This window comes from Fusarium phalaenopsidis (assembly GCF_050370095.1).
Source record: "Fusarium phalaenopsidis strain FUZ10S chromosome Unknown contig_32302, whole genome shotgun sequence".
NCBI lineage: Eukaryota > Fungi > Ascomycota > Sordariomycetes > Hypocreales > Nectriaceae > Fusarium > Fusarium phalaenopsidis.
This window is the reverse complement of record NW_028145405.1, coordinates 3,155,749-3,177,248: the sequence shown is the minus strand read 5'-3', so window position 1 is coordinate 3,177,248 and position 21,500 is coordinate 3,155,749. Positions and strand designations below refer to the sequence as shown.

General features: G+C 54.9%; 5 protein-coding genes across 5 annotated transcripts; 2 read left to right on the top strand and 3 right to left on the bottom strand.

The window, feature by feature from the left end:
- Positions 1–356: 356 nt before the first annotated feature.
- On the top strand, positions 357–2,004 carry LRP88_08343 (ammonium transporter AmtB-like domain-containing protein; the record flags this gene model as incomplete). The annotated part of the gene is made up of 3 exons (XM_083244851.1): positions 357–426; positions 493–1,416; positions 1,469–2,004. 3 exons carry the CDS (start codon positions 357–359, stop codon positions 2,002–2,004), a joined length of 1,530 nt encoding a protein of 509 aa, XP_083099345.1.
- Positions 2,005–2,557: 553 nt separating this feature from the next.
- LRP88_08342 (histidine phosphatase superfamily) lies at positions 2,558–4,567 on the bottom strand (the record flags this gene model as incomplete). Its single annotated transcript, XM_083244850.1, has 6 exons — positions 2,558–3,124; positions 3,175–3,380; positions 3,435–3,577; positions 3,626–3,687; positions 3,749–3,816; positions 3,868–4,567. 6 exons carry the CDS (start codon positions 4,565–4,567, stop codon positions 2,558–2,560), a joined length of 1,746 nt encoding a protein of 581 aa, XP_083099344.1.
- Positions 4,568–7,232: 2,665 nt separating this feature from the next.
- Positions 7,233–8,698, bottom strand: LRP88_08341 (TauD/TfdA family dioxygenase; the record flags this gene model as incomplete). Its single annotated transcript, XM_083244849.1, has 5 exons — positions 7,233–7,677; positions 7,748–7,902; positions 7,991–8,058; positions 8,126–8,356; positions 8,455–8,698. The coding sequence occupies 5 exons, from the start codon at positions 8,696–8,698 to the stop codon at positions 7,233–7,235; spliced, it is 1,143 nt and encodes a 380-aa protein (XP_083099343.1).
- A 2,862-nt stretch (positions 8,699–11,560) lies between these two features.
- Positions 11,561–14,038, bottom strand: LRP88_08340 (uncharacterized protein; the record flags this gene model as incomplete). Its single annotated transcript, XM_083244848.1, has 6 exons — positions 11,561–11,664; positions 11,788–11,902; positions 11,997–12,059; positions 12,121–12,990; positions 13,061–13,728; positions 13,816–14,038. 6 exons carry the CDS (start codon positions 14,036–14,038, stop codon positions 11,561–11,563), a joined length of 2,043 nt encoding a protein of 680 aa, XP_083099342.1.
- A 5,600-nt stretch (positions 14,039–19,638) lies between these two features.
- Positions 19,639–21,366, top strand: LRP88_08339 (uncharacterized protein; the record flags this gene model as incomplete). Its single annotated transcript, XM_083244847.1, has 1 exon — positions 19,639–21,366. The coding sequence occupies one exon, from the start codon at positions 19,639–19,641 to the stop codon at positions 21,364–21,366; it is 1,728 nt and encodes a 575-aa protein (XP_083099341.1).
- Positions 21,367–21,500: the final 134 nt, after the last annotated feature.

The window sequence follows — 21,500 nt, the reverse complement described above, 5'->3', positions numbered from 1 at the left end:
CCCAGTCCATGCCCGGGCTTGTACCCGAGGCGGCGGGCTTGGTTTGGGCTGAGGTGAAAAACTCAGACAAGCTCCTCCGGTCTCGATATATAGACTCTCGATGCCCGTTCTGATCTCATTCTCGATATCCTTCCCTCCCATCCAGTCTTACATCTACCTGACTCGGGAAGAGTTCTTAGTCAATTCTTGACTCTATTCCATCTCTAGTGACTCGATCCTTTACTTCACTTTGCTTCTATATCCTTGTATTCCTTGAGTGACGCCCTACGCTATCCAATCGACTCCGTCGACCTCGACAACAACTCCATCACCACGAACCGATAACCGAGAGAAAACCTTGCTACAACCTGCCCATCATGTCTTACGTCGAAGTCGGACCCCCGACACCGTTTAACGGTACCAATGAAGAGCTCGGCGGTGACTCCAGTATGCATCAACACCATCACCACACGCCAAGCCTTTAGAGTATACTAACCAGTGTCTTCACAACAGCCACCGAGAACCTCAACCAGTGGTACCAGTCCGGTGATCAGGCCTTCATCATCGTCTCCGCCTGCCTCGTCCTCCTCATGGTCCCCGGCATCGCCTTCCTCTACTCGGGTCTCGCCCGCAGAAAATCCGCCCTCTCCATGCTCTGGGTCGTCATGATGTCCTTCTCCGTCATCGTCTTCCAGTGGTATTTCTGGGGCTACTCGCTCGCCTTCTCCCAGTCTTCCGGCAACCCCTTCATCGGTGACCTTAAGCACTTTGGTCTCATGAAGGTCTGGGGCGCTCCCTCGGTCGGATCTCCTCTCGTCCCCGCCCTCCTTTACTCCTTCTACCAGATGATGTTCTGCGCCGTCACTGGTGCCCTCACGATCGGTGCCGTTGCCGAGCGCGGCCGTGTCATTCCCAGCATGGTCTTCATCTTCTGCTGGGCCACCCTCGTCTACTGCCCTCTCGCTTACTGGGTCTGGAACGCTAACGGCTGGGGCTTCAAGAACGGCGTCCTCGACTACGCTGGTGGTGTCCCCGTCGAGATCGGCTCCGGTATGTCGGCTCTGGCCTACTCTTGGGTCCTCGGCCGCCGCAACGAGAAGATGATGATGAACTTCCGCCCTCACAACATCTCCCTCATCACCCTCGGTACCGTCTTCCTCTGGTTCGGCTGGCTCGGCTTCAACGGTGGCTCTGCCTTCGGTGCCAACCTCCGTGCCGTCATGGCTTGCTGGAACTCGTGCCTGACTGCCATGTTCGCCGCCATGACCTGGTGCCTCCTCGATTTCCGTCTGGCTCGCAAGTGGTCCATGGTCGGCTGGTGCTCCGGTACCATCTCTGGTCTCGTCGCTGCCACTCCTGCCTCTGGTTTCATCGACCCCTGGGCCAGCATCATTCTCGGTGTTGTTGCCGGTGTCGCCTGTAACTTTGCCACCAAGGGTAAGTTGACAAGTTGCCTCTCTCAATTTCTCATCGCTAACAATTTCTACAGTCAAGTTCCTTGTCCGAATCGACGATTCCCTCGATGTCTTCGCTGAGCACGGCGTTGGTGGCATGGTCGGTCTCATCTTCAACGCCTTCTTCGCTAGCAGCTCCATCATCGGCCTCGACGGCGTCAACACCGGTGCCATTGGCGGCTTCCTCGACGGCAACTACGTCATCATCGGCTGGCAGATCGCCGCCATCGTCGCCTCTTCCGCCTACGCCTTTGTCATGTCCGCCGTCATCGCCAAGATCATCGACTTCATCCCCGGTCTTAAGCTCCGCGCTTCTGAGGAGGCTGAGCTCCTTGGTATGGACGACGACCAGCACGGCGAGTTCTCTTACGACTACGTCGAGGTCCGCCGTGACTTCCTCGCCTGGAGCCCCCAGCGTGACGAGCCTGCTGAGGATGGTGATGTCCTCGAGCCCACCCACGGCATTCAGGAGCACCAGTCCATGATGAACACCCCCAGCCTGTCTGATGCCCGCAAAACCCCCTCCATCGATAACACCCCTGAAAAGGTGATCCCCGAGAAGCAGGCTTAAACGCTTTCTCATGGAGGACCTCATTTTGCAAATCTATCTTTTATAGCGGTATAGAGAGTGTGTGTGCTTGGCCATTTTTCCTTATTTGTTACACTACACACACAATGGTCGTTGGGAGTAGCCGGCAAAGGCGTTTACGGTTTTTCGAATCTTGTTCGCAATCTACTACATCTTGATTTTAATACCCGCAAAGGCACATGTATATCTATCTGGCTGGCTTCGGAAAAGTGATTCCAAGTCGTCGAGGACGCACATACAATCCCTCTTTGCAGTCTGATACTCTAGATAGTCATGGAATCAGAATGTCCATATCTTTGAACCTGAGCAGCTACGGTGAATTAATTATCCATGTCTATTATCCAGCTTTGAAGTGTGCCCAAGTAAACTCAATCCCATCAGCTCAAAATGTAGTAAATCCGGCATCCATCATTCCCAAATGCCAGTCTTTGTTCCCTGTTCAAATATGAAAAAGATCCGTTGTGGCCCTGCCACCCCTCACTATGATGATATCCTACATCTTACACAGCCAAAATATACCTCTATAGCACACACTTCAGGATGGGGGCACACCATCGGTCACCTCGCCGTATGGTAATGACGGGTAGTCCCCAAAACAAGCATAATCAAACTGGGCCTTTTCCACCATCTCTTCCTGCACCTTGAGGAACGTCTCCAACTCGCACCAGCCATCCTTGCGGCTGGCGTCACACTCCGGGAAGCTCTTGCCCAGAGGAAGAGTCCGCTGGTTCAGCACAAAGTGAATGTACTTGGTCTCCTCGCCCTCTAGGTAACCGGTCCTGTCTGGTGAGACAGGCTTGGGCGCCTTGATAATCTCGATGTCCAGGCGGGCACCAAACGGAGTTACGTGAGCAACCGTGAAGTTGTGGTCTCCCGGATACTCGTCAGCTGGGAGCTTCTCGGCAAACTGGCGGAAGCCAAAGGCAGTCAGGATGGAGACAATGTTGGTGTCGTGAGAAAAGTCAAAGTAGAGGCTCTGGTTCAAGGGGAAGGTTTCCTCCATGCTGTCAAGTGTCGTGTTGATCTGAGAGCCAGAATAGCCCAGCGTGTGGTTCTTAAGTCGAGCAATAACCTCTTGCTGGTAACCGAGGCCAATCGCCCTCTGCGATACTGTCAGCATCACTCGACCACATAACAAGGGGGAATACTTACGCCCACAGGACTGTGAAATCCAGCGCCCGAGGCAAATGCAAGGTCGACCGAGTACCCAAAGCCCTGCCACTCCTCATAGGTAAACAGGTCGCAGAACATGCTGAAACCATACGCAACCGTCTCATAAGGGCACATGGTCTGAGCAGCATACACATCCTCGGGAGTCCATCTGAGTCCCTCAGTCATGTTGTTGAATCGGTCGGTAGCTGGATGTACGATTAGTGTCGTTTCAGCCAGTCGTTTCTAAGCAGGGGACATACCATCTTGCAGATACTTTTCAACCCAGGTTGACACGGGCGCCTTGTAGTCAGCCTTAGCTGCGTTGGGGCAACCGAGGCCGCCGGCGAGTGAGTTGTTGAAGCCGGGGGCTTCGATGATTACCTCGATGGTAGCATTATTCGTCCTAACAGGGTCAATATGCGGCTTCAGTCGTGACTATTCGTTCACATACCATTCCAGGCCGAAGAAACCAGCCATCCAGTTCTCAGCCGACTTGAGCATTCGGTCTTGAGTCTGTATAAGTTAGCGATGAGCCACTCCTGGCCAAGGTTGATTCTTGTGGGGTAGAACATACCGTTGTTCGAACGATAAGCTTGCTCTGAGGGTTGTACAAGCTGCCATACATGTAGGCATGCAACACACCTGTTGCAGACGATTAGTGTCAAAGCCAGAGACAGACTTATGCTTGCTTACCAGACTCGAAGAGCTCCTGACGGCCCCTTGGAACCAGAATGGCGTAACCAAGTTCATACTTCCAGTCATTTAGGAAGGACAGAGCTCCCCTTGTGTTGAACTTGCCAGAGGCATTGGCGAGACGCTCACCCAGCTCGGCCACATTGGAACCAGGAGTTGGGTATCGTGCACCATGACGCGACAGCATCTGAACCTGAACAATCTCGGCGCCCTGAGGGATGGGGTACTCATCCACACCAAAGCCGGGGGAGGGTGAGTAAGGGCTCAGATAACCCATCATCTTGAAGATGCTCTGGTTACCCTCCTTCATACCCTCGATGGGGATCGAGGTCTGAAGGGGGTCGTTGGGGACAAAGGTAGCCGTAGGCTCAAAGACGTGAGTCTGAGCCATAAAAGCCGGCTTACCGGTAGCCGTAGCGCCGGGCCATAGCTGCGGCGAAGTCTGGAAATACTGGGGCACCCGGGGTGGGTCGCAGCTGGAGCCGGAGAAGGCATACGGAAGGCTGAGATAGAGGTTCGAGCCCAGAAGGATAACGACGAGCCCCGAGAGGAGCAGAGTCATATTCCGGTAAGTCCGAACTGGACCTCGAGGCATCACAGGGGGGACGGGAGGCGGTCTATGGCCATCGTCGTGGTTATCGTCCTGATGCACGAGGTGGTAGCCATCTTTGGGCTCCCGAGGGGCTGATGATGCCGCCATTGTGATGTGCAACCAAGGCGATTTGCGATGGCAGGCCCGAAATGCGATTCGAGATAGATAGCTGTCTCAGTAGAAACGCACGAGTGAGTAAGTGCAGCCTCTCAGCCAGCCCAGACGAGGGTCTAGGGATATCCCCCTTGGAGCCGCTCCAGGGGCGGAAGCAGCCACTTGGCGCTGAAGCAATGCTCGATCTGGGGCCTGGGATTGGGGCAATCGAGTCGATGAGCGAGGATGTGTCTTCTGCTGATGCCAGGTGATGCTGGTGGAGGTGGTTGAGAGCGTAGTGTATGTAGCGTGGCAGCCCTGGCGCGCGCCGTGGAAGGTAGGAGCGGGAGATACCTTCCGTGGGTCAGCTCAGCCAGCCCCTGTGGCTTTCGGCTTCTCGATGTTGCGTAGAAAGAAAGGGGGGCCGTGCGCAGGGACCAATAGGCTTTCGGGGCTGACACTGTGCATCCCCGGAACGTGCCTTAGAGATGGACGGGGATGGAGATCTCCAAGACGCCGCCGCGCTAGCCACCAACCGTCAGCCATGGATGTTAAAACCTTGAGAGTGGGCAGGGCAATCGAAAAGAGGCGCAAGGGAGAGAGCTCCAGTGCGATGGCAGCGGTTTCGAGAGGCGTCTGCTGGGCTTGCCAGGGGGCCTGGGCGCGTTTCCAAGGCCAGAGATATCGTCCTTTATCTTGCACTGTGCTACACACTGTGACGTATTTGCTTTGTATGGTCCACTAAGATCCGCGCCTTCTCTCATGTTTCCACCTCACCTCAACCTGGGCTTCTAATCTCTTCTCTCATCCCATCCCCAATTCGCACCCATCGTGCACCCCCGTTCCCATGCATGGCTGAATCCACGCTGGGCCCGATCTACCCAAGAGCCGTTCGCCTGCGCTAAGGGCAAGCCAACGGCCAACGGCCAAGGCCATGGCCATGGCTCTGGGAGCGGGATAGTCGATCCTCATGGAGCCTACGGACGTCTTCCGTAGGTCGTGAACTACCTACAGTACCGAGTACCTTATCCCGTCATTGAGACAACTCGTTGTCATCGACCCCATACCCCAGGTCAGGAGCCAGCGCCTCTATCCTGAATCTCTGACAGTCGTCACTTTTCGGGGTGGGTTCTGCCATGCCTGCCTATCGCGGCCGCCATCTTGTCATTCATGCTTGATGTCCCGTCTACATCTACCTCCCGATCATCGAGCACACCGCCTTCACCGCCATTGAATCGCGATCATGACACGCATGGGGGTAATCATGTCGAGACTCCCTCGTTTGAGGAGTAGAGATGAGGAATGCAAGGCGAGGATGGAGACAACGACAATCACGCCGAGATGACGATACAAAGCAATTTCTTCCAGCGGCGGAAACAAAAGCAAACCTGCACTGGCATCTGACCAGTCTACCATACCAATTTAGGCAAAAGCAACTCCGGTTCTGGCACCGATGGACCAACAACCAGTCGATCAAGGAAACTTGTCCGTACTCAGTACGCGGTTCTCGTCTCCTTCATCAACGCCCTCACTCTCTCTCACCCTCTCGAGGTGAGGGATGTACACCTGCCGCCAAGGCATATCTTACATGCTGGCGAAACTCGGCAAAGAAAAAAAAGTTATCGATCTAAGCCTGCATGACACACCAACCGCCTTGCCTTCATCTGCCGAGCCTCTCACGTACGCAGTACCTGTGCTGCGTAGAGCAACTCACACCCCAGCAATTCTAAACCCCTACCTTCAGAGCTCTTGTCTCATGTCAGCCCTCGAATCATGTGGCCTCTAGCCTCCCGCCCTTCTGGCACGAGAGATCCATTTCGCGGCGCCCGCGTCATGTGCAGCCCGCCTACAGCGACCATGCAGGTGCCAGTTTCCCGCCAGTTTTTCTGAAAACAGAAGGACTACTGTATCCCTTGTCTTGATATTTCGTCTGGTCTTGGTCGAGATGATGACCTTCAATGGCTTCGCTGCCGGCCACCGCCACATGCAGTCATTCAAGTTGGGTCCGATTCGACGCTGCAGTGCTACCTAAAGGACTATCGCATGCCCCCTTGAGCCTGTCGATCTAGATTCGGTCATCTGTGTGCACCGCCTGAGGCGCCATTCCCCAACCCAGCAAAGTGCTAGACGCAGGGTCTAGGCTAGATCTCAGTCACAACCCAGTCATCACATCTCATTTCAACAGCCTCTTTGTTCCTGAGAATCTTGATCGATGAAACGTCTCATCTCTGCCACATTGGGAGTCTATTCGTCACAGTCTCTGAAACAAACAATAACAATGTATTAATCTCAGGGCTGTCAGCCTGGCCCGCGCCGTTTCCGAGCGCCCCATTTCAAATACCAACACACAGGATCGACCAAGACAAACCAATGCTTGTTGCTTTTCGTGACCAGGACACCGGATAAAGACATATTCGATACCAGAATGCACCAAGGGAACCATGCAAGCCCGAACTTTTGTTTTCTCTCCCAATACCCCATGCCCTCAGACGCCAATCCATGGACCCCCTTACCTTTTTTCGACGCGCCCATGTTCCAATCTCGTTCGAGTACGGATACTTTAGGTGCAGTCGACAGATGTCTCGAATGAGGAGACGTTGGATGCTGCGATCTCCTCCCCTGCTGCAAGTCTCCCTCCCCTCAGTGACGTGGAGCGGGAGGATGCCAGGTAGATGCGGTTTCAATTGGCCTGAGACCGGAGCGGAAAGAAACCGTCCGGCATGGGCTCAAGATGCCAGATCTTGGGAGCCTCTTGGTTGAAGGCGGCAGACCACTCCTGTCTCAGATCGGCGGGAAGGTCCCAACCAAGGTCATCATCCCGAAGCCTCATGCGCACCAGGTGTCGACGCTCCCGGGGCGCCTCACCGTTGACAAACCCTTCCCGTCGGTGCAGAACAGCCAGGTTGTTGATGAAGTGAATGTCGCCGGCCTTGGTGCCGATCTCGAGCTGAGCTGCCTTGGCGATGGCCTCGATGGCGTCGAGGGCTTCCATCTGTCGTGGCGTAACGGTCGGGAGGTTCGCCGGGCGTGGGTGGACGGCATTTCCCGTGAGCGCCACTCTGCCAAAGTTCATAATGACTCTTCCCTCGTGATGGAAGAGAACCGGTCTGCACTGGAAACGGGGACTACGCCATACCATGTCAGTCTGGGTGTGCTCCCCCACACAAAGCCACCGATCCCGTGTTGGGCACTTACATGGCAAACGGCCAGTCAGATCGGGCCAGCGTGCGAATCATGTCGGGGCGGCTGGCTGCCAGGACGTTGTAGACGGTGTAGGCCGAAGCAATGATGCATTTGCCTCCCGACGCCGCGGTGCTTCGGGTGAGCCAGCTGACAACGTCGCCGGCTTCCTCATTGTGGAAGGTCCGGAGAGCAAGTTAGCGAGCCATGTTCCCTCCCTGCGCGCGGACGCGACGATCTGGGGCCGACGAGACTTACAATGGGAGATGTAGAATGACGATGGTGGCCGGCCTTGAGCTTGGACGAGTTGTCGGCGACGATATGAACTAACAGGGGCAGTCAGTTTCGGGAAAGGGCCACGAGCAGGCATCAGGGATCAGCCGAGATACAAACCTAGCATGTTGCCTTTTCGGTCCTGTCGACCATGGCGATTCGCAATGTACGACTGAATGCCAAGGTACATGACCGTCAGATCCTCGATTGAGTACTTGTGTGGATCCAGGCCGCGGATAACGCCAAAACCCTTGCCATCATGGACATCTCGGCGAATTTCGTCCAGTCGTGGGCCGAGGGTGGGAAGGGGAAAGTTGTCTCGAGAGACGAGATCTCCGTCCAGGCCCAGCGCTGCATTTGGGTTAGCATATTGGTCCAACGACTAACGGAGCGACTAGCCTAGGGGCCATGCCACCGTTGGGGAGCCACGAGACACCAGAGGAACGCACCTTTAAAGACCCGCAGAGCATTCTCAGCTTCCTGCAGATCCGACTCACTCAGAGTGTGGATGTAGTCCGACTCATCCGCGAATTGATTGCCAGTCCAAGCCATGGCTTCATCGAGAATCCGTGGCCACCCCTCGGGGAGTCCTGCCGGCGCGTCTGCCACGCGATTCGCACAGCCAGCGGCCGCAAAAGATGGCCCAACTACTGGGGCTAGGCCAATGATGGGCCCGGCTACGGAAGATGCCATTGCGATGGTTTCTGGTTGTGAAGGGAGGGTATTTGTTTCCAAGTGTCAAGTTCTGGTGCTGAAATGCTTCCCGTGTTAGTTTGCCGTTCAAGGGCAGACGTGAAGGGGGGCCTGAGAACCCACAAGACGCAACGAGCAGTTGTCTAATACTGGTGCAAGGCAAGAGGTGATGAACGAATGGGTGGGTGGGTTGTATCAGATGTCAGGTCTGAGGTGTTGTTGTTGAAGAGGCGATGGAGAATGTCAGAAGTGACAAGGACTGCAACGGTGCGAGACGGCGGGTTTAAATGTCTTGGACAGTGTCTCGAGGTGAGGGAAGGCACAGAGGGACAAGCAACAAAAAGGAGAAGGTCCGTCGTTTGATGGTATCGCGGGTCTGTCGTGGGTTTACAGAAAGATGACGTTGGAGGCGCACGTTGATGAACCTGGGGACGGAGTGAAGCGAGACAATGACGAAGAGCCAGAAGGGGGAGATGAAGTTGAGCAAGAGGAGGAAGGCAAGGACGACTAGAGAGAACTGGAGGAGCTATCCTTTGTGGACAGAAGAGGTAAGTTGAGAGGAGCTCTTGAACTAATATAGCTCCCGAGATGATCCCTCTTACATGGACGGGAGGGGAGGCTTGGGATGGGACAAGAAAGGAGAGGAGAGGATAGGTGCCTTGTGCATCGATCCATTCGTTCGCCATGTTTCCTTCCTTCTTTCCAGACCATGAAAATTTTTCCACTTTCTCTCACCATATCGTTGTCGCCGACTGCTTGCTTACCTTAGGTACACGATAGACCTTGTCTACCGGGTGTCCAGAGTTGATGCCAGGGGGTTTAGGACTGACGGGTAGCTACTTGTGAGATACACAACGCAGCCCGTTGGTATACCCACCGACGGGTTAATGCCTTGTACCAGGCGGGAACCGGAAGAACACAAACGAAGGACTTGATTAACTCCATGTCGATCCTGCCACAAGGTAAAGGAAACGAACATCTAACACACACCCAGTGCACCGATTACGGGGGCGGTAGGAGAGAAGGGGAGGGGGGGAAGAGACAGTCTCCTCGACCGACTACTATCAGGCAGGGCCTGGGGAAAAGACCCCCCCCCTTCCCCGTGGTCGCGAGTCTAAAACAGGCCAGGAAGCAAGCAAAAAGAAAAGTCTCTATGATGAGGCTAAGGGGGAAGGTTGGAAAAAAAGAAAGCACAAAAGAAGAAAGGAATAAGAAAGGAAAGACTAGACCTGAAGGGCAGCTGTCCATGGTTGATCTTGGGAGGTATGGTTTGGCTGTGGCTTGCGTAGCTATTTCACAGGACCTGGCCTTGTACCAACATGAGTGGTCCTTTTGCCATGTTTAGCAAAAAATAGTAGGTACTGGGCTGTTACTTGGGCTTGACATGGGTGCTTCGTGGGTCTCGCTCTAGAAACAAACGGTTTCGCACTAACAACTCAACCTTGCTTGGCTCATTCAAGGGTCAGTTTGCAGTTCTTGGTTGGCATAAGAATTTGGGCAGGCGTGAATTTAGCGCCGAATAGATGGAAAGGGACAAGACAGGGAGGTAGGGAGGGAGGGAGGCAGGTAGGCAGACAGCAGGACGCTCATCTCAAACTGCTCCTGGTGTTGCTACTCTCGTTGCCGCCGCGCATCTATTGCTTCCTCTCGTCACACCGTAACACACACAACACGGCTTTGACCAGGTTCCTCGTTTGTCCAACAACTCGGGAGCTCTGTTGTACAATGGATCTCTTCCTCATGGATGTATGTGAGTTGTATGTCGTTGACCGGCGACTAGTGAGCAGCCGCGCAGAGTCCGCGTCTGTGCTTCTCCGGTAACGTAGCATCTAGACCGGTGTCTCGGGCGGAAGCTCACGGTGACCGCACCTCAATACCGGCCGCGGTTCTGCGCTGCAAACAACACCGCACCGTGACGGCGCCTTCTGCCAGCCAGCCAGCCATGCACTTGGGCGATGCCTCATTTCGTCCGCCCTCCCTCTCCCTACTCCTTGCCGTGGGGGGACACGCACTGAACAGTACAATACAGTACAGCAGGGCACGGTGCAACTGTAACTGATGAACAAGACAACATCATCCATTGGAGGACAAAGGTATGCGCTCGCTGGCTGCCAGGCTCGGCCCGTCCGGCATCGTCTCCCCGGGCCCCGGCCCCCGGCCGCCTTCATAAGACCGTCCCGACCGCCATCTGTGTCTGGACGGACGGGTGACACACCCGCCAACGCCGCAGCCCGCCTCGGTCAACACCTCTCGGCTGTTGATGTGGGGGGCCGTTCTCCGCTCACCGTCCTTTGTAGATCCCTTCAACGCATCCCGTCCTGTCCTGTCCGTCCCTCATCTTGTCCTTCCCGTCAACGCCAATCGCCACCACAACTGAATCTTGTTCCGAGACCGCCCTCTTGAATCATTCTCGATCCATACCTCCTGAACCGATTCTCTTTGGCTGTCTGCCGCCTCATTGTACTGCCATCCCTCGGGAACTCCTAGGACAGTATGTACGCCAGAGCCAGAGCCCGCCATTTGTCTTCTTTTCCCCATACCATTCATTCCGCGCCATGCCACACCATGCCATGCCGCTTCTCATCTCAAAATACAAGCATTAATGATACGAATGCCGCCATAATCACCGCCCTTGTCATTATCGTCATCGTCATCATCACCATCATCGTTATCGTCGTCAGTCTCGACACGCCCATCCGTTCTCGGTCAACCTGCAGCCTCATCGCACTGGACACAGAGGCATGTCATGTGTGCTGTGCTGCTGTACCTGCCTCTCCAATCGACGCCAACTCTGCATCCCGTCTCGTCTCAGTGGGGGCGTTCCCTGGCCTCCCTCCCTCACTACCCCTGCCGAACCTCCAATCAAATGGTGGTCCGAGGCTGCCAATTTGCTTCAAACAGCTGGCTCACGAAAAAGTAATCATGCTCATACGCGCCTGCTTGTCGGAGCTCTTCCCACTCCGGCCCTATGCCATGGCATGGTACGTTAGCGCTGCCCCGGGGACTTGGTAATGGAGAGCCTGAGGTGTGGTGGGCCTGACCGGCAGACTGGGGGCTTGGGTTTGGGTTTGGGTTTGGGTTCGACTTACGATTCCGCCTGGCGCAGCTGGTGGTGGTGTGCACAAATTTGATCTTTTCCTCATCCAGGCCTGCCAGGGTTCGCAGGTCCTGGTCTTTGCAATCCTCCGAGAAGGGGTAGATGCCCTTGTTGCAGTAGTGGAAGTGCGCTAACAGGATGTTGGCTCCTAGTTCACGCCCACGAGGTTAGCCCCCATTTCCCCTCCGCATTCGAATCAACAAAAGGCTGGGCTTCCTTACCGAGATGGTACTCCTTCACCTTCTCCTCACGCGCGAAACGTCGCTACCAAATGACGCGTTAGTAATCAACACACTCCGCCTGGCACTCCCTTTGGCCTTCTTACCTTCATGCCGTGCTTCTTCGCATACCCGGCATCGTGCGCCGTGATCAGAGCCGTGTTGTGTAAGAGGATGAAGACTACGAGGTACGTCACCAGCCACGTGCTCTGCTTGTTCTTGGACATCATCTTCTGCAATTTGTCTAGCAGCTCTCTCCGAAGTCTCGTTTGGATGTGGTGGATCAAGATGAGGTCCAGCTGAGCACCAAGCACTGGCGGGAGGGGAATCATGCCGTGGTTGGGGCTTGTCTCGTCCAGGATGTCACGACGCATGCCTAGCGTTTCATTTCCGACAATGAAGCTTGACCTCGTCGTCAGACGGACCGACATCCACAGCATCAGTGTCTGGTGGAGAAGGTCATGGCACTCTGTCGAGGTCGAATGATCCTGGTATATGTGCCAAGCGCGTTCATACGTCTTGAACAAGAGGCCATTACGGGGGCCGAGCAATCGTCCGAAGGCATCCTTCATGCTATCTCGGATGTGGTCTTGATACGCTTCCTTCACCTCTTCAAGATTCACCAGTGCATATGGTGGGATCGAGACCGACCTCTTGGTCCCTCTGTAGTCCCATGTGCGCTCCAGCTTGTCGCCAGTCTGGGGGATGAATTGTCGAACCTCAATTTTGACGCACTTGGCCGAAAGCCCATCCGAGATATAGATGGTTTTGAGCTCGTCTGATGCCCAGTTCTGGATTGGGTCCGAGATATTGTTGTTCCACCTTCGTGTCCATTCATAACCAGGCACTTGACCAGGCTTGAACAGTCGAATGTCTGTGATCTTGTATCTCAGGCATGGAAACCGTCCTGCCCTCGAGTTGGACACCTTTTTACAGGTTAGGCACGGTCCCCCTTCCTCATCAGGATTGTTCTCGCACTGAAATGATATCATTAGTTTCCAGTCTTCACACTAAGTTGGCTCAAGCGGCCAGCTTCTCATGACTTACGCGTATTCTTTGCATTCTGCATCTGATACAAGACCCTATTTTCCGAGTCTGCGCTGTTTGCTCGCGAAGACTGGGGTCCTTGAATGGGCCTCGCTTCCCGCCTCGCTGATTGGGCAAGATGATCTCGAAATTGGGCTGTTGGTCCAGTAGATGAACTTCAGACCATCCGCCCTGCAAGGCATCTCCTCCGAGTTGCGCAGTTGGGGCCATGCAGTAAGGAGAAATATCCTCGGTTGTCACCAACCCATGCGGGGTCAGACCAGTGGTGCTGACGAGATTGGCATCGGAACCATACCCAACTTGTGCAAGATTCTGGGTCATGAGGTGCTGGCCTGGTATCATCGGCTGGCCCTCCAACTGGGTCTCTTGCTTGAGAGGTTGATTGGGGTAGAAGTCGCCTGCCGGCAGCTGGTGCTGCTGACTTGGGCCAGCATCGCTAATCAATGGCGCTGCCAATGTCGTCTGGTCAGGCAACAGAGGAAAGCTTGTCAGAGGAGCGTTGGTGAGGTCGGGTTGCTGGTAGTCAAAAGTAGACTGTTGCTCCAGACCAAGGACCGTGTCGGTGTACGGTTCAGGGGGGACAATTTGCAGTGATGGTTGCTTCTCTGCCACGTACGGCGTGCTCTGGTCGGGCACTACCGCTGGCGTGGTGGAAAGTTGTTGATACCCTTCAATCCGCGTTAGTCAGGATCATTGGCGCTATATGATGGTCGCCAATGGCGATTCAAAGTGAAACCAAGGAATTGGTTGCATACCATCTGGTTGTCTTAGGCCATACCCACAGCAAGGGCAGAGGAGCAGGCTCAAGTCAGCTATACGTCTGGTTATCGGTGAAGTCGAGGATGGCCCAGAGGCCGAGGCAGAGTCGGCCCAGCTTGAAGACGAGCCATATTGCTCTTGATTCTGGTCAAAGGGAGTCGACACGGGAAGCTTCTCCAAGGATCCCTGCGATGAGGTTGATCCACGCTCAGGAGCCATGGGAAGTGACGACGAGTCTACTCTTCTTCTCTTTCTACAATACTCCTGGTCGAGTATTTGGTGAATTTGGTAGCCAGACGTCAGTCCATAGAACTGGGCTAGCTGTTCAAGATGTTGTTGAATCTCGTAGGGCAAAGTAGTATAATTGGGGTCCACAGGAGTGGTAAAAGATATTGATGATGAAGGCACTGAGTCTTCAACCCCCGGCGGGGGGCGAGATCTCTTGGCCTTAAAAGGGTAATGAGGATTCTATACAAGAGGAAAAAATCAATTCACCGCACATTTGGGTCGGGTCTGCTGGGAGGGGCTTGGGGGCGAGGTCAAGAAGAATATGCTTGACCGGGAGAGTCATGGCACGAGAGCCATGATGGGGCAGCGACAAGAGGAAACGGGGGGGTTGATTGGCAACAGCCGCAGGGACCACCCAAAGAGACCGATGGGACGGGGGATCAATGATATAACCCATGCAGCTTGCCGCCAACCGGGGAGAGGGAATCTCTTACCATAATGGCTGCAGTGAGACAGGACGGGGTGTGGAACAAAGACTGCGCAGTAGCAGTAGCAGCAGCAGGAGCAGCGGCGGCGGCAGTAGGAGCAGCAGCTAGAGACAAAGGTCGAGGTACCACCACGTGGGGACCAAAGTAGAGGAAATACAAGCAGGAACAAGGAATGCCTGGGTCGCCCGACTTGGGCCCAAGAAACACCGGACAAAGTTGAGCGACGCCGGGGTGAGAGGAGGGGGAGTGTGGTGGTAGGCTAAGGTGCCACGAAAGCCATCACCGGGACACTGATGTTGAACCCCCGTAGTGCGTCGAGTGGAGCGCCAACGACGACCGATGCCAAAATAGCGGCTAGAGACGAGCCCAGATAGTCGATGAGAGAGGAAGATCGGTACGATGAGAGAGCCGGAGGAATCCAGAGGGGAACTAGGCGGAGAGGGGATAAGTAGGGTGAGCCCAACCAGGCGCCGTCGGCTCACTTCGAATGCGCGCAAGATCCAACGACAATGCTGCCGCCTCGAGATGTTGGTGTGATGCCCGTGGCTGTTGACTGGGAAGCCTCGGGACTGCCTGTTAGGAAAAGGCGCAGAGCCTTGTCTTGGCCCGCGGTGCTTGCTCTCGACGATGAAGCAAGCGAACTGAACGGTTCAGTCGTGGTACTAGCACACACAGAGTCTGGAGCGAGCAGCTGGTGGTGCTGGCAGGACCGGTATGCTCGCGGCCGCGATCAAGGTAGGGATGACGGCCGATGCGGGCTGCGGGCTGAGCGGGTTGGCGGCTGGCGGTGTGGTGGCCGTAGTGACTGGGCGTTGCGAATGAAGCAACGGCTCGACGGTCTGCTGGGAAGGGTGATGATGGACGAGTCTGTGAGAGAGGAAAGTGGACTCGGTGAGGACGACGTCGACATGGCTCCGTGCTGAATAGTTTTTGACCGGTCTGAGGGGTACCATGGAGTGACAGGGGCCCGTCTGATTGCGGTGCTCGGACGGAGGACCTGGGGATTATTACCCGCCCTGCCGCTCAGTGTGCCTGGAGTTCCCGATCAGGTGGAGAGATGCTGGGAACAAGGCGACAGCGAGGTGGGTTGTCGAAGACGGGGACCAGGCACTCAGAGACTTGGACTTTTGCTTAAGGCTGTCTGGGTGGTTCGATCCGCCAACTCAGATCCCAGCTTGCCATGCCCAGGCCTCGTTCCATCGACTATCAGTCGAATCTTGATCGGACTATTGTCCCATGGCCACGGGATTTAGTCGCGACAACGGTCGTTGGTGGATTGAATCGCCCATGTGATTGACATGGGGCTAGTGGTTATGGTTGCACAAATAGCCGGGGTTGGCCTGCCGCAGCATCATTTTGCTTTTTCTTACATGGCCTACATAGGTAGGTCGCAAAGCCAAGTTGGCCGGGGTGGTCGAAACTCCTCAGGTAATCGATACATCAACGACGGGTAACGGCTCCAAGAGGTACAAATTCGCAAGTGCCAGGGGTTGAAAAAGAGGCTTACGCTTAACATGGTAGCCAGTTGAGGCTCGATCTTGGGAACCCGATCGCGAGAGCAAATCGCAGGATTGCATCTCCATTTGTGACAATGCAACTGGGGCCGTAAAGTGCAGATGCGCCAACACAACAAGGGCACGCGCGCGGCCGGCATTTTCAGTGTCCCAATGTTGCCGAGCGCAGAAATGCATGCCGAGTCCACAGAATCTGTGGTCTTCAGCTTTTTTCCCTTCTTTCCAATTTCCCATTCACCCACAGACCTGGTCGAGGCTGGGCGAGGTGGCGAACATGATGCTGAGTGTGCCGGACAACGTTGCTTGATTCAGAGCCATGTGACAAGACACCTGTACGCCATCGTCACGCAAAGACTTTGGTTGGTACAGTGGAGAGCAGGGGCGGAGACCGGTGAGACCAGGAACCAATATCGCTCATTGACCGTCTCCCAGAGACAGGCATCGGACCGATCGTCATCCGGCTTTGTGCATGATTGTTAATTGCGGGTTGTGCCCTGGACTGACTGAATTGGCTGCACAATGGCATTGTCGAGCCGTGCCACGCCAATCTCACCCGTTCAAACATGGAAGACCAACGAACTTGCTTCAACATCAGCTATGGCGTCCTTTGTCGAGTCGTATTCGGCGAGGCGCACCGCAACGCCTCCGTGATGAGTGATGGCATGTGCATGCTTGTCTGTGCCTGTGCCTGTGCCTGGCTGGCCATGTTGCCTCTTTTCCCCGCCACTTCTTGATCCAAAGGATGGTATTGCGAGGTGAGGGCGTGAGATGAGATGGAGGCTTGGAGACAAAGGCCGGTGAGGTCGATCTGTAAAGGATACGGTGGGTAGGTATCCGTAGGTAGGCTGTGGTTGTAGGTTGCAAGGAGTGGCTGTTGGAAAGACCTCGGAAGTTGATCCCTATATCCCGTGACGTAGGTAGGCGCAGAGTCGCAATGCACCTTCCTAGTAAAACTTTAAGCGACTCCTAACTCGACCTAGTCAAATCGGGCCGGGACGATTTTCACGAAGGAGGCACGATGGAGTTGACCGGTCCCCACCAGGACAACTGACGGCAGGCCCATCCAGGCACAACCGTTGAGTCCAGGCAACTGGATGGAGATTATCCAACCCAACGGCATCAACCAATTCCATCCTAGGTCACCACTCTCCTCTTTCATCTGCACCAAGCAGCAAGATAAAAATAACGCGACCTCGAGAACTGGCATCTAGAAACCGACCTAAACTCGAATATCCACATGGCACATGGCTCCCGCTCCGCTAGCTCGTTAGTCTAGCCGCTATCCACCATCGGATCTTCCCGCCTCCTAGGCGAACCTTGCCGTGACTCGCTTCATGTATGGATAGACACGCATGAATCCCTTGCGTTGCCATGCCGTCGCGGAGATTCATTTGCCCAACCACTCTCCCATCAAGCCACATATGCAGCCGCCTACCTGGTCATAATTCAAAGGTCCAGCCCGCTCCGTGACCCACGGATAACGGCGTCTGTTTGCCATGCCATGCATCCATCCCCAAGGCGCCGCCGACATGGCAACGCGGCACCACAGGGACGACTCAGGATAACCACTCGGGAGCTTCCCCGGCTTCATCCTGGATCATTTTGACATGACCTTTACGCACTGCCCAGATCTTCCGGCTTGGCTCTCGAGAATTGAAAACGAGACGGCACTTGATGGCTTTTCGGCACGCCGAGCCCGGCATATCGGGGACCAACACGTTGTTTGGCAACACGAGCAATCGGCAACTCGCAAGATACCCACCGCAGCTGACTGTCCAGGGGACGCGTGCCGATGCAGATGGCGATGACGGTTCCCAGGATCCAAGTGGTCGGTAATCCTGGGATTTGGAGATGTGACTACTCACCGGTCTGCTCACAGCCCTTGTTCCCAGAAGTCCGGTATTCCCCCACGCAAACATTTCAGGAGCTGCCAGGATACTCGAAGCGAAGGTCATGGTACTTGGTTTTATTTGCGGAAGCTCTGCATTGTCGTCGATTTCGGCTATGTCTGTCTGATCTGATCAGATCAGCAAGCGAGTTTTGGCTGACGAGTTTGACCTGGGGTGCCTCGCTGTTCCTCGTCGTGCCTGCTCCTATATCCATCTCCATGTGCTCAAGTCTCCCTCTCTCGCTCAAACGCGAGACTCTTGCTACAAGAGTTCTCTGTCACGTTCAGCTTTGCTTTATGAAAGTTGTCGGGGCGATGGCCAAACCCAAACATGGGCTCGCCCTTGTAACACAGTCTGAGCATTGAGCTTGAGACCCTGGGCTCGTGTCTTACCAGGGCCTTTCTTTCCTCATGACTTTATTTGCTTCTACCTGGGTGCTTATCCCAGCTTCATCTCCGAGCAGCTTCTCCCTGCTAGGATATCATCCATCTCTTAACCCTTGAGTATTATTATGCCCTGTGGTTCTCAAGGCGATCCTGGTGCCGAGATTTGTGCACCAAGGCTCACTTACTCTGAAACAGATATTATGCGCCGGCTCTTGGGTTGATCGCGTCTCTGTACCTGGGAAATCTACCGATCGTAACGCAGCTGCAAACAGGCGGCCCTGCTCCATGGATGGCTGCTTGTGCTGTCGGCAACGAAAGAGCCTTGAGCAAACGACACGTCCCGACCCCGTTATATTTGCAAACGCCCCTCAAGAGATTGGAAACGCTCCTGAAGGCTTGCCGCCTCTTCAACGACGGCTTAACCACATAGGATGTCACTTTTTGCGACGCCAGAGCAGAGAAGACAAACATTTGTGACAGCTCTCTTAGTCTTGGACCACCCAGCCTCGCCATTTCATTCTTGTGTTTCCGGCTCCTGGCAACGGGTGCTTGCCTTGCCGACCCGACAACGATTGGTGTTCTTCGTCTTTGCCCACGGATGATGATTTTGTTGAGCAAGCAGCCCGCCCTCTGCCAGCCCAAGTGGAACCCAGCGACGGTGACTCGAGTGAGCATGAGAACTCGGGATTCGACCGCTCTCGCCGAACCTTCGGTTTGGTCGCCAACTTCACATGGAAACTGTCGCTGCTGTTCCTCCTGCGAGGGACATAGCCTATCACCAAACGGCAAGTGTGATCAGTCACCTTCCGCTCCTGAGGACCAACAGACGGCCGTCTCTCGAATCATGTGATCAGACAACCAGGCCAGGCCAGGGCAGACTGCTCCATTTCCAGCAACCAGCTTCAGAACCGTTCTATTCGCCAAACTCGGCCGTGCCATCCGCCAACGGCTTACCTCTGGATTCTCTCTGTCGCACAACAACTAGCAGTCGACCAACTCTGCCAGCTAAAGCGTCAACCTGTGTTACTCTATTTGCTGTTCTCAGTAGATTCGCCTGCTGATTTCTGTCTTCAACCTGCATTCGCTGCTCCCTGGTCAGATTGGCTGATCTCATCGCAAAACTTCGAGCCTTTGCTCCCTTGCATCTGAGTCTAGAACCCCTCACTTCAACCGCCTGTCGGGTTGGGTAGCATTCGAGACATTCGAGACATACCGCAGGTGATTTTTTGCCTCACCGTACGGTTATAGCACATTTTGTAGCTGACTTGGGCCATTTCTATTCTAGGTCTCTTCTTGTCTGCGTCGCATTGTGCCATGGAGTTGAGCCAGCAGTCTATTCACGATGTCATCCATCCCACTGCAGCTTTCTCGGACCTTGTTCCGAACCCGGCTCCGGACTTGGTGAGCCAGGACGACCAGGCTGTCAGCTGGCAGGATTCGATTCTGAATCCCAAGAACCGGATAGACAGTCTCGCAACGCTGGAGCGCCCCCTCTGGCGTATCGACGGCTGCACCGCCTTTGGAAGCCAGTTTTATGCCGTGCCGCTGTTTGTCGACTCTATCTCGCCGATGCGAGTGGATGTCTTTATCCCAGAGCCCGCAAAGCTGTCATCGGAACTTCGACGTGTTCTCGACGTGGATGTGGCATTTCATACTACAAGCGCAAAGCGCATCGCGCACCTTGGTGTCACTCGCCATGTGCTCCGCATCCTTCAGCACTGGACTTCTCAGCAGCAAGACCCCACTGAGATGTTCAAGAATATTCCCTTTGGATCCAGGATTGTCTTCAAAAACTTGCCTGTGAATGTTGCAGATGCAGAAGTCTCGGTCGCCCCGACTCATTACCTGGAGCGACAGCTTTTGTCTGTACCCGGCCTGGAGAACTCCTGGGGTAAGGATGTGCAGCTGCCACCTACCGTGGACATCAACGACGTGACGTACGTCTCGCAGTTGCATGACAGCGTTTGCCTAGTCGAGATCCAAGGGAAAACGTGGATTTTCAAGGCACTGACAAGTTACACCAAGTATCTTTACCATGAGTTGAAGCAGCTCCTCACCATTCAACCCCACCCCAACATTGTTGCTCGGCCGGTCCACCTTGTGACCAAGAAATGCAGCTTTGGGAGCAAAGTGGCAGTCATTGGCTTCACGCTGGAGTATCATACTCACGGTAGTCTGCGTGACCTGATTCCTTTCCTCAGGATACACAACATGGTGTCATTGGCTGACGAGACGAAATGGGCCCTCCAATTGGCCTCGGCCCTCGTCCACCTGCGCCAGACGTCCGACATGTTCTATCCCGACCTGAGACTGGACAACATTGTGTTGTCAGCTTCTCGAGACGCTGTCATGGTTGACTTTGAGCAACGTGGAGTCTGGTGCGAGTTTGCCGCTCCTGAGGTCAACGCTCTCGAGTACATGAGGCTGCTTGCTATTGACGAAGAAATTCCGCTTGAAGTCAGCGAGAAGTACGCCAACATACTGACCGAGATGTTACCTGGGTGGGAGGAGATGGGTGAGGGTGAGGAATACAGGTGGCCCTCAAAGGGCTACAATGTTCCCTGGGCATGCCTTACTCCGTCAGAGCAGGAAGCCTGCGAGGTGTACATGCTCGGTCGCGTGCTGTGGTGCATCTTTGAGGGGAACAGTGCTCCTCAGAGGGCTGCAGTCTGGCTGTCGTATCGCTGGGAGCCTCAGGTTGAGTTCCCAGGGTATACGACGACTCCAGAACCGATGCGGCGCCTCATTGACCGCTGCACGCGTGGAAGACAGGCTGGTCTAAGCAGGCTGATCGTGAGGGAGCGCAATCAGCTCGTGCTCCGGCAGTACGAGAAGACTGGTCGGTCTACCCCCGAGGATGTTCAGCAAACGGCGCGCGATTGGTGGTCCAAGGAGATTCAGGATTCAGAGGAGTGGCTAGGCCAGAGGATTGAGGGTATGAAGACGGGTAGCTGGAAGGAGAACTACTATGACCGGCCTACGCTGAAGGAGGTCCTCACCGAGATTGAGGCCTTCCGCGATGAGGCTGGACTCAAGGTTTGATATCATGGATGGCATCTTGATTTCGGCACATGACAGTCCCCACACACAGCATCACAACAGCGCAATCACTATAGCATTACGTACGTACAGTAGAACAGATCCACGAGGGGGAACAGGTGGCGGGTCCCATGAAC